The sequence below is a fragment of the Empidonax traillii genome, unplaced genomic scaffold (genome assembly GCF_003031625.1).
Source record: "Empidonax traillii isolate 1590-97213 ecotype Southwest subspecies unplaced genomic scaffold, ASM303162v1 scaffold81:size2596050, whole genome shotgun sequence".
NCBI lineage: Eukaryota > Metazoa > Chordata > Aves > Passeriformes > Tyrannidae > Empidonax > Empidonax traillii.
This window is the reverse complement of record NW_020955274.1, coordinates 1,796,982-1,809,059: the sequence shown is the minus strand read 5'-3', so window position 1 is coordinate 1,809,059 and position 12,078 is coordinate 1,796,982. Positions and strand designations below refer to the sequence as shown.

Here is a 12,078-nt window from a genome sequence, read left to right as displayed (position 1 = left end):
GGGGGGAAGGGCAGGGGGAATTGAACCATTCCTTCCACTGTTTGTATCTTACAGGCACAAATGGCTTTCTAGAATCAAAGCACCACTGAAGGAAATCTGTGTTAAATCAAACTGTGGCTGTTGTCTCTGGTTGGTGCAACAGCAGTCAACTGGTTTGATTGCTCCACACCTCTGCTATATATCTTTAAAAGAAAAATGAGCCTTCTTTCTTTTTAAGAAGTGTTGGATGTTCATTGTGCTGAACCTGCAGTGCAGCAGCATGAACTTTTACTGGTATTTCAAAAAAGTATTGGTACATAAATACACTAAAGGCTCACTCATACAAACACTCTGTGTCTGAAACTCTTATTGAAATCAAGGGTGGAGGGCTGAGCGCATTTAAGTGCCTCACTAGATAAGGCTGTAAAAGACAAAGATGTACTTAATTTGTCATTTCATTGTTCAAAGATCCTTGCTAAAAATACAATGTGAGCCTAGAGAAAAATATTATGGTTCAATGTAAAGAAATTCTCCAAACCATTAAAAGAAACTAAGCGGTGCTAAAAGATCTCTTTGTTGTGAGACATTTTTCTGCTCTTTTTCTTAGGGGATGCACTTAGACGGCGAAGTGTAAGTCACTGAAAGTGCATAAAACGGAAATCCCTCCAAACTATGGATGGACTTTAACATCATGTCCTTAGCAGTGAAGATCCAGAGTGCTCTGAGAATTTATAAATACTCATTCAAGCTTTAACCTATTAAACCTATACAAGTGTCACTTGCATGTGTATATTTAACTTACATAGTTTTATAATATTCAGTTTATATATGGTATAAGCAGGGGAAAGAAAAATCACCTTGTCCAGGGGGAATAGAAGGTATATTATACACTCTGTGTCTAGGATTCTTTAAAACAGACTAGCTGGATTATATTTCCATCTCTCTTAACAAAAGTATTTGAAGAAGCTGCAAGGCTCAAACAGAACACTAAAAGCAAGTGGGGTCAGTTATATAAGGGCTAGCATTAGTTTGTTAAAAGTTTTTTTCCTACCCACTCCCAAATAAAGGGACAAAGAAGTGAACATTGTGGGAATGTGTTTCTAAACCACATGATATCCTTATCAGATTGTCATGTACAAGGGAGGTTCTCACACAGGGACCCCATGCTGGTGAGCTGCCCTGTCACATGATGCAAGTTCTACGCTCCTATTCAGATTACTAAAATGAGCTGAAGAAAGCTAGATTTCCCCCTCCTCCCTCCCTCCTCCCCAAAATAAGCAAAATGCACAGTGACCAAAGTCATATTAATTCACTGCCACTGGGAAAACAATCCTGAGCAGCTGCTAATGATAAGTGAGTATATGAAGAAGATAATCTAGCTGTTAAAATCTATACCACAATTAATAAGTGATGAGCAGACTTTAATGCATGGAAACAGAGAATTGGAGAAACCTGTGAATCAGACAAAATAAAGAGAAAAAAACCTTGGCTGACTTGAAACTTTATACAAAGACAGTAAAATGTTTTTATAAACAAGTCCTACTTTGTCCTGTGTCTCTATTTTCACTGTTGATGTTGTGAACTCTGTCGTTGAATTACTTTTTTATATAGTTTGGGGGAAGTGGAACAATCCTGTAAACATTTTTAATAATTAAATGAAGGTTCTAAATAGTAATTGGTAATTCAAATACATGGCTTGTTTTAAAAAGTGCTGAGAGAGCTCCTAGATGCTCAGCATATTTGGAAATGAAGCCATGAAATGTGGATTTAGGATGCTAACTTTAGGCTACTGTTTCTGACATTCTTAACTTTTGAAACACATTTGCTCATGCAACGAAGAATCAGTAAAATTCCAGACCTTAGATTATTTTTTAAAAGTTTAAAATCCACATTTTTGGATGTAAGTTGTTTACAGATTACAATTAGGAGGAACAGCTAAGATTACTGTGACCGAAAAACTGCACAGAATCATTTCCACATGATACCAGTTTGTTTATTTTATACCTAGAATATGGTTCTCATAAAAAAGGCGGCAGCAGTAGACGAAAGACATTACTCTGGGTTTGCCTGCTAGAAAATTCAGCGTTGTTACCCTCCTGCCTATATTTTTCCCTGCAGCACAGACAAAATGATTATTCTGTTAGTTTAAAATAGTTTTGAGCATTTTGTGGCTTGTATTTTAGTGGTTCCATTTGGTTTGAAAGGGCTTGGATTTCAGCAAGAAGTGGCATGGGTCACAGTGCATGGGGACAGACTTCATGCACGTGAGCAAAGGTCAAAATCAATCATAGCTTTGTATTTCCAGGCCTATTACTTTTGGCAGTTTACCCTGCCAGAAGGGGCTAAAATATTTGCCTCCCAAAAGAAGTAAACATCAATAGGAGCAGGAATATAATCAGATTCTCAACCACTCAGCAATGAGAAATGAGGGAAAAGGATCTCCTCCTCTCCGTAGCCCCTAAGCCACTTAAACATTAGATGCAAGATTTTCAGCAAAAAGTTGAAAGATTTCACAGCACAGTGACTTGAAAAGGACAATAGGCCTATTTAGGCAATTATATTATGCAGGCTTTGTTATTAGGCAGCCCTGCTCAGTCCCAGAAAGTCTGGATAATCAAAAGTGTCCAAGTACAGGAAGGGGAAAAGTACAACCCCACCCTCCCGCACAGCCGCTGCCAGGACCTCTGGATTTGAAGGGTAAAGTCTATTTACCGAAGTTCCTTGGCCATTTTATACATCAACTGATATCCTTCCTCATGGGGCTGCGTGCTACAGCCTAGCAGAGCTCTGGAAAACCCTCTGAAACCACAACTAATTTGGCCCCAGTCGCCCGCCCCTGTAAATTCACTGCTGAGAGGCTGCTGCCAGCCCCCTAGGCAGAAACTGTGAGGGGAGAGGGAAGTTCCCCCCCAGCTCGCACGCATACCAGTGCCGGTCCCCACGGCCAAACAGATCTGGAAACTCATCGCAGCTGTGCTCTGCTTTTGAGGTCTCAATAGGATGGGGCATAGCGCGGCTGGACCGTGGCAGACAGCAGTCCTTCTGAGCACAATGTCCCTTTCACAACCCCACTCCCAAATCTAAATGCTGGCTATGTAACACAGCCGCACTTCATCCGCTGTGTAAAGGGCGGTATATAAATTAGACCTGAGCAAAACCAGTCTTTTGGCGTGTTTAGGGGAGGTGGAACCGTAATCCGCCGACCAGGGCGCCTCACTCCCCGCGCACCCCTGAGCAAAGCCCCTCACCTTGGCTGGGCTGCAGTGCTGGTGTGAAGCACACATGGTTAAGAAAAACGGCTCAGTAGTAAGTGGGGATTTAACTGGATGTGAGGATGACTAACTTCGCTGTCTCTGAAACACTATCTCTGTCTTTCAACTCCTTAACTTCACCGTAACCCTCTTCAAGGCATGGACTCACCAGCCCGGCTTTGTTCTTACAAGTTGCACCTTTGCTGCACAGACTCATTAGGCAAGCAGGGAGTCACCCAAAGATGCATTGTTTTTCCTCCAAGCTTATTCCACCCCGACTTCACCAGCGAACGCCTCTCATCGTTTTTGTCTGCAGGAGTTTTTGACAGTGGTGCGTGTCCCTTAGAGCTTTCCTGTGCCATCAGACGAATCAGGCTAACTGCATTAGAAACTACGTTGAGAATAGTTTTCTCCCTTCAATTAATTTGGAAGAAAAACATCCCCACTTTTTTTTTTTTTTTTTACGCAGTGGATCAGAAACAAACATTTTTCAGGGCATTAAGCTAGAAATATAAAAATTTAAACAAAGACTGTATCCCTAAGCAAATCAATCCTAGAGATTTAGCTGTAAAGTTTATAGATGAACTTTAAAGAAAATAACCTGGTTCAAACAGATCTTGCCTTCTGGGCACTAGCAAACACACCTGCAGCAATTTGATACTTGGGAATGCAGATTACAAGTCCTTCACTTCAAAATGTTTGTTTTTAAATTCAGAAAGATGAAAGAAAATAAAGTAGTGAGCTTTTTTTTTTTTTTTTTTTTTTTGAGCACAGATGTTTCCAAGTGGTTGCAGGGAATAAGAACCTGACTGAAACATTGCAATAATCCAGAATTCTGAAGGAAAACATGCACCTTCTGGAGTCCCATCCTCATGAACTTTCTAAAAGTTAATTATTGCTAGCTCCTCTCTAGGCAAACACCTCCTACCAAACTGAAATAAGAACTGAATACTACACGAGCCCCAACATCCCAGTGTGTTCTGCTGCCATATCCATAACTTTTGCCTTCATTAAATTTTTCATAAGGAAATGCAGTAGGCAGTAGTCTTCTACTTGATATAATTAGCTGAAACACTACGTAATGCCAAACAAACTTCCTCTTGTTTTGGGCCTGCTCATTTGGTTTTTTGCCTGTTTAATTAATGAAGACTAATGAAGACTTTTTTTAATAGGCTTTTCCAAGGTCAAATCACCATTCTTTGCAGCTCTTCTCTCAGGACCTGTCCTGTTCCCACTTCCGCAGTATTTAGTTAGCTCACGTTTCACCAAAAGTTACTGGTTTTCTCTGTGTTTGCTGCCGCTGCACTACAAGGGAGCAGAAAATTCTAGCTTACTTAAGAAGCTATAGATCATTCATTCTTGCAATCTCAACTCTTTTGTCCTTCTAAGAACTATCCTTGTCTAATTTGATTATAGTGACCTGATTTTTATCTTATGACAAAAGGAGCGAGAATGAATTACAATTATAAGTGCAGTTGGTTCTACTCTCATTTCTGAGTCCATAATTTTCTTTGCAAACAAATAATTTCATTTTAAATCTACTAACTAATATCACATCAATCATCAACATATATGAGTACAAAATTAGGGGGGTTTTCTGCTTGCTTGTAAAACATCACACAGTACGCAATGGCTAACAGTTGCACTGCAAACCCATGGCAGATTTTTCCTCCCACAGGGGAGAGGAAAAAAATACCACACAAGTTAAGGTCATGTTTGGGTTGTGCCTTATCCTCTATTTTTACTTTGCAGACCCTCGTGGACTAGAAAATTCATGATGCTGCAGGAGTGCGCTAGCTTAGTGAATCGTAATAGGATTAACGTACTGAAGATGTGCTGAAGTTGGAGACCTACAGCATTCTGCCCTAAACTCTGCAATGGCCAATTTTGCCAGCGTTTCAGTTGAAACCCTGATGCTGTCTGGGATTGTTACTGGCCTGCTCTGAGTCTGCACTATCCATGTACTATTCCCTCAACAACCATTTACGTTTTATTCTACAATTATGTCTCTATCAAAGCAATATTTCCAAGGCCTAAAGCAAGGGCTGCAGGTGTACTGCCTTTTTTTTTTTTTTCTCAGAACCAAAACTAAAACAACAAAGTAGACCAAAAAAACCTATCACACATCTAACAATGACAAAACTTGGCTATTATTACATTCCATTAAATCACTGAGATCTTCTTAAAAAGGGAGAATCAGGAAATGCTCGACTTAGAATTAAACATTGCTATCTTTGTATTTATAAGCACTGGAGCAACCTTTAAACTATTAAAAGCTTTCTGGACCACAAAAAAGCTGGTTTTGTGATTATTTTCATGAGATGCCAGATAAAAATCTTACACTTTGAGAGACTTTTAGTATTTTAAAATCCATTTATATATTTACTCATATGCATAAACTGCTTACACTTTCTTCAAAATTGAAAACAAAATTTGCTCTAGTAATCAAACAGTAATCTTAATTTGGACCTTAACTAAATTGTTTTTCCACATTTCTATTCCATTAACTTTCACAGTTCAAATTACAGCCATCGTGTTATAATTCAGGTTTCGGCCCAATTTTAAATTCCCATCCAGTGAAGATTAATCCAATTGCTTACAAAGTTACAGGACTGGATTCCTGAATGCATTTTCCTGTATTTTTATTTACTCTTGTTAATATGAGTTTCTTTGATTAGCTAAACTTTGCTGTTATCAACACTTGTCTCTTATCACAGGCCCTAGGCAAATGACATATTTACCACCCATTCCATTCTGATAAGGGTAATCCCGTGTTTAACTTGCCCAAGAACAAACACCATATATTTTGTTTTTAAGAATCCTGCTTCTAGGTATTAACAACGTACAAAAGAATGAGCAGAACATTTTAAAACCAGAAGTTATTTCAAAAATATTTTGCGAGTTTAAGTTTTTAACAACAGTATATGCCTCCTACTCCAGCAAAGTTTATTTAATTCCAAGTTTCCACAATATCACCGCTGAAGTTATACTACACTTTAAACCATGAAAGGAGGAAAACACATTTTTAGTAAAACATCTGGTTTGGATTTTTGTTTTTGCTAACTGAGGCTCTCCCGTAGCTAGTAACGTTATTTTGAAGTAAAAGCTTTGTTTCATAACTTATTTGAAGCATTTTGAAAACAGCGCGAAGAAAATAAATATCCCATGCTTCACAGTCTCCTTTTAATTGTAAAGATATCAAAACATTTCCAGTGTTGTAGGCTGGTAGTCACTGTTTTTTACAATTCTGTTTTCATTACTCAACCCACACAAACGTCATATGGTGACTGAAAACTTTTGAGCAGAGTGAAACACATTATTTCACCAAACATTTTTAAATTTATTTTTCAATTCCCCCCTCCACCCTTCAGAGATACTGAAGGGAGAGCTCTTCTTATTCCTGGTTAACTTTTTAACTTACTGCGAAACAAAAATTCAAAACAGATTGATACAGTTAATGGTGTACTGAAGTGCCCGAGAGCGTGCTAAAAACATTTTGATAGATAGCCAAGTCATTTATCTAAATCACCGTCAGAGCAGTGAAGCATCCTGCAAGTTCTTATGCAGAGTATAAGGTAATGTTTTCTGGCACTTTTTGTCATTTCTCTAACTTTAAACTTAGGTGTTAAAATACTGCTATTGTTTACCAACTATATATTTCAGCAACAAATCAAGGCCCTATAACATAACAGTACATTTTCAGAAGTGTCACACCACTAACTCTCGCTCCTGTGTTACCAGTGCAACGCTGTCTGCATTTCAAGGTATAGAAATAATTGATGGTTAAACTCAAAGGGTGTTCACAGTAAGTAGTTTTCTAGCAAAACAGCAACTTCTTAGAGCAACAAAGTGAAGAAGAAAGGTGGCAGCAAGGTCAGTACAAAGAAATATTGCCTTTTCTTCGGAAACTTAAAACTTCTGTCTGATTTTTGGAATGGCACCTACCCGCTGCAATTCCACATCTTTGCAAAAACTGTAGAGAGCAGCATTTTAATTGCTTGGCTGCTCTGCTAAAATGCACTTTGAGACAACAGGCATCCTGATTATCAAATGTGCTACAAAATTAGATTAAGGAGAAAAAAAAAATAGCAACCACAGAGATGTTATGTAAATTCATCCTTCACTGGCTGGAGTTTTGCAAGTATTTGCTGTATTACATTACAATTTTATGTGTTCCTGTTTGGCTCCACAACTGTTCTTAGGATCAGTGTGCCACATGAGAAGGGATAAACAGAAAGAAGTCCGGTGCTTCTTTCCTTTTTCCCTCCTTGCCAAATGGAGAAAAAAAAGCTTGCAAACCACATTTTGCACAAAAGCTCACCCCACCCCTCATTACCTCTGCACTTAATTACGAGTCTTTCTTTTTTAAATACATGCAAATAAATAAATAAATGAAATAATAACAACAACAACAATAATTATAGTAATTGCTTTAAAGTGGAAAAATAACAGTTGGGACCTACATTGAGCACTGTGCCGGTGTTGCCACTCTGTTTGTGCCAATCCACTGAAGCATGCTTTGAGAGCCTTCTCCTGGAGCATGCAGGAAGACGGACTCGCAGTGTAGAAATCCAGCATCTGAGCAGGGCTCACTGCTAGAACGTCCATACAGTCAAACATGATTCCCCTTGCACAGAATGCCTGCAAAAGTGCTTTCCTCTAGGTGTGGAGGAAAATGGCACATAAAAGTACACCCAACTCCATCAAACTCTGCCCCTTTTTTGGCACGTAGGCTGTTGGTCTTTTTCCCAGACCAGAATCATGAATTATGACAGACAACACAGCTAAAAGCCTGTAATTGATCCAAATGATCATTTACCATTTTCCAGGCTGCCCAGCCAATCCAGCAAGATGGGGGGATGCAAGCCGCATTCCAAGTTTTAGCTACCACCAAATTTCCCCCAAAATTTCTTGAGAGTCAGTCCAGCTCCTGGGGCAATCGCCGGGTGCGTGCCGCGTCCCACGCCGTGCCAATCGCCCACCTCCCCGGGATAAAACAGCTCCGGTAGAGGCTCGGGATCCCCCTCGGCCGTGAATAGATGCTTCTGCCTCTGAACAGCTCACTTCCTACTACTTGTGTCACAGGGAATGAAAGATTGAATTGCCTAATATATGCGAGTGAACTTTCCATGAACCCTTCCCAGGCTGCTAACCTTCAAATGACCCAAGCGGTCTGACATCACCAGCTCCCAGGATTCTCACACGCCTTCACAACTCCCAGCAGCCCTGCAAAAAAGCAGGCAGGCAGGCAAGGCAGGCGGGCAGGCAAAGGCGAGCCCCAGCCCTGCCGGAGTCGCCCCGCTGCCGCCGAACGGGCGGGCGTGGACGGGGAGCCCAACTTCCAAAAAGACCCAAAATAATAAAGTAATTAAAACAAACAAACAAAAAACCCCAAACAACACTGAAGAGAAGGGGAACGGGGTGGGGAAACAAACAGCGGTGTTTCCAGCGGTTGTAGGGAACGGAGGATTTTTAAGTTCCAGTTCGAATTTTCTAAAACTTCTGTGCCTCCCCCCGCCCTCCCCACATTCCTTTCCTCCCCGGAGAGGCCAAGACGGAGGCGAAGGCGCTGCCGCTGTTCCACAGCCAGGGACGCGGACTCTCCCCGGCTTCTCGGGCGGCGGGTCTGGGCTCGGAGCAGCCCCATCCCAGCGCTGGCCCGGCACACGCCAGCAGGGACCCCGCTCAATGCCACCCGCAGGGACCCCGTTCAATACCGCTCGCAGAGACGATGGCCGGTGCCAGCCCCACTCCCAGCGGGGAATCTCAGGGGCCCGTCCCTCCTGGGGCGTGGGGATGGGGGGTGGGGGGGGTCAGGCCCCATGTCTCCTCACCACCCTCCCTCACACTGGCTCCTAAATCACCCAGCACTCCCTGGCTTCCCCGATGGCCCAGATTTGGCACTGCCCGGGAGGGCTTGTCCCCACCACTCAGCCTAGGGCAGGAGGCAACCACGCATCGCCTCCTCTCCCTTCTCAGCCCCGCCGCTGGGTCCTGCCTGTCTCTGATTAGCAGAGAGGGGCTGGGGCCGCTCCCGTGGCCCCGGAGGGGCTGTATCAGCTTTCAGAGGGTTAATGAGCCCCAGCTCCCCGGGAGGGGAGAAAGGCCACGAGCTAAGCCATGGGGAACAGAACCCAGCCCATGGTGCTGAGCAGGGGCACTGTGACTGCCCCCTCCCTAGGGCAGGAAGCCCCAGCCACCCCCTCACAGCCGTTCTGGAGTCAAGGGGCTGCCCCAACCCCACCATGGTCTCTACAAAACCACATTGCCGGCAGCTCTCCCTCATGGCAGGAGTAGGTGTCAAAGCCTTCACAGGTGTGTGGTGAGGATGCCACAGCCAGGCCTGTGCTGGCCCACCATTTGCAGCGGGCCAGCAGAGACCTCTGGGTTTTTTTTTAGGTAAATGACTACCTTCTGCAAAGTCTTGCTCAGTGAGAAAGACTCCATTGAGGCTTCCACCAGTCCTCATTCCTATGGACAATTTAAAAATTAAAAACAGCCTGGAAACGCTCCCTTTGCCCCAGTGGAAAGAACATGAGCTCAATAACCACATGCACGCTCTCATTTTAAACGAATGAGCCAAGCCACCTCAGCCCCAGCAGAGTGAGCATCATCCAGGAGCAAGGCACAGAGGAGCCTCGCTTCCCACTCCAAGGAAGCTCAGATTCGGACACTGGACAACGAAACGCTTGATTATTGCCTGTTTCTTGCAAAGCCCAACGTGGGGGTCGGGCAGAGAAGGGGACACTGTGCGCAGGCATGGCGCACCACTGGCAACCGTAAAGAAATGCTGGAGAGAGACTCACCCTGGGACCTGCGCAGCCACTTTAATGGATGTGGTGTCCCCTCTCCACAAAAAGTCCTTTGATGAACCGAAAGCTCTCTGACAATGCCTGCAGATTGTATTAACAAAACTTTTCACACAGGTTCAAGAATTAAAAAAAAAAAATCAAACTAACCCACAAAACAAAACCCCCCACACAGCACACGCACTTGTTCCCTGAAACTGATACACCCACGTTGAAAACCAGAGGCCAGCAAAAAGAGCTGCTGCAATCTGGAAGCGAATCCTTTTGAAGAGATAAAAACAAAAGCTTTTCTTAGCCTCCTTCCCCTCTACGGGAGAGTTGTGGTTGTCCGTGGAGCAGGCAGCCTTTCTTCCCGTCTTCCCTTCAGGCAGAAGAGTTACAAATGCTAGAGTTTAACAGCTTCTTTTTAAGGACTTTTTAAGGACTTTCTCAGCCCTTTGGGGTGTCCTCCCCTAGCCTGAACCCCTCCAGCTGAAGAAGCCCCTGACAGTCCCTAATCCAAAATTTATGCACAGCATACGCTTACAAAAAAACCCTACCCTTCAGGGAAGGCTTGTTTAAACCATTTCAGCACAGCAAACAGTGTTTGTTGTATTAAAAAGGCAAGTGGAAAAGTGGCTAAATTTTTGTTTATATCTCAGCTGGCTGTGTTGCTACAATTTTGTTTTGAATAGCAAAGCTAAATTAAAAGACAGTATTTTCTAACCAGAGGACATGGGACACACGAGAAGTTTGGAATATATAATGTGTCACCACAAAAATAACTGGAAAGGATGACATAAAACACAGTATGTTTTGTCAGTCTCCAATTTAGGGAGAAAACAGCTTTTTGTGTGGACCAAGGTTCTCGGAACAATTTAAGCTTATGCCAAGAAAAACATGTTGCCCATGTGAGTCAAAGTAAACAAAATCAGACAAACAGAAACATACAGTTATGTTTTTTCCATTAGCAGTCTTAGAATACTATATTCAAAAATAAAACCTGTTGGTTATACTCAAAACGTTGACTGGCAACTTCTGGAAGTAAATGTCGGGAAGTCACGCTTCATTGTGTACGAACTGAAAAAAGATTAGTTTTTCTCAGTGTATCTAAATGAGCCAGGTAGCTCATGCTTTATTATGAATAATAGTTGAACTAATTCTTATACTTGTTACTAAAGCCACATGTAATTAACAAATTCCTCAAACAGCCCAATGGTTTGCTCTCATATTATTTCTACAACACAGTAATCTATGCATCTCGTATTTCACTTTGAAATAGTATGATACTCATTTTTTTTAAACAGAGTATCAGGAAAAAAAATCATAAAATGGGGGATATTTTCTAATTTAGATCAGGGCTAACCATAATTATTTTGATAACTAATAGCCCTATAAGTCAAACGTAATGAAACTTTAGGTATTGCCACATATTTTAAATACCTACCCAGAGGTTCAAGGAGGCAAAGGAGGCAACAGCTCTCCAATATGTTCCACTTTATCCATGCAAAGAAATTGTGATTTCACATCATTGCTTTATACCTGTTTTCTCTCAGACTGTGATAGCAGAAACTTTACAATAAACATATTCTTAGCTATAAGTAAAATAAAAAGCTCAAGCTCAAGTCAGAAATCTATTTCCTTTGGTGTTACTGTATATTTGTCAGTGTGACATAGCACATTTGAAACCCATAATCATAAACCAAAAATTTACAGCCAAGGTTTAGGGTCTACATCTGTTTCTCTGGTTTTTGTACTACAATTACCCACTGGACAATTCAGAAAGCAGCACTATGAATCATGTACTGCACACATGGTTGTGCTGGTCACTTTTTCGTTAGTACAAGAGGCTGAGGATGCCATAATATGGTTCACTGAGAGAGAGAGAGGGAGAGCATTAACTAGAATTAGGATGAGTACACCAAGCTCTCTAATAAAAATTACTTTACTAGAAGCAATAGAGTACTCGAACATTACAGGCATATTTATAGGTTGGAAAAATTAAGAAGTACATGCGAAAATTCTCCCAACAGAAGTACCTCAGGGGAAGCAGCCTTTTT

The 12,078-nt window shown here is 42.0% G+C and overlaps 1 protein-coding gene across 6 annotated transcripts in view; it reads right to left on the bottom strand.

Annotated features, from left to right (window-relative positions):
• The window catches only part of RARB (retinoic acid receptor beta), a 192,749-nt gene that overhangs the window by 84,670 nt on the left and 96,001 nt on the right, over positions 1-12,078 (bottom strand). For 2 of the 6 annotated variants that reach the window (XM_027880988.1, XM_027880989.1), the window contains exon 1: positions 7,694-8,377. The exons of 1 other annotated variant lie outside the window; for it this stretch is intronic. In XM_027880988.1, the coding sequence (XP_027736789.1) occupies positions 7,694-7,850 (157 nt within the window). In that variant the 5' untranslated portion in view covers positions 7,851-8,377. 3 more of the 6 variants (XM_027880990.1, XM_027880986.1, XM_027880991.1) reach the window with 3 other exon arrangements.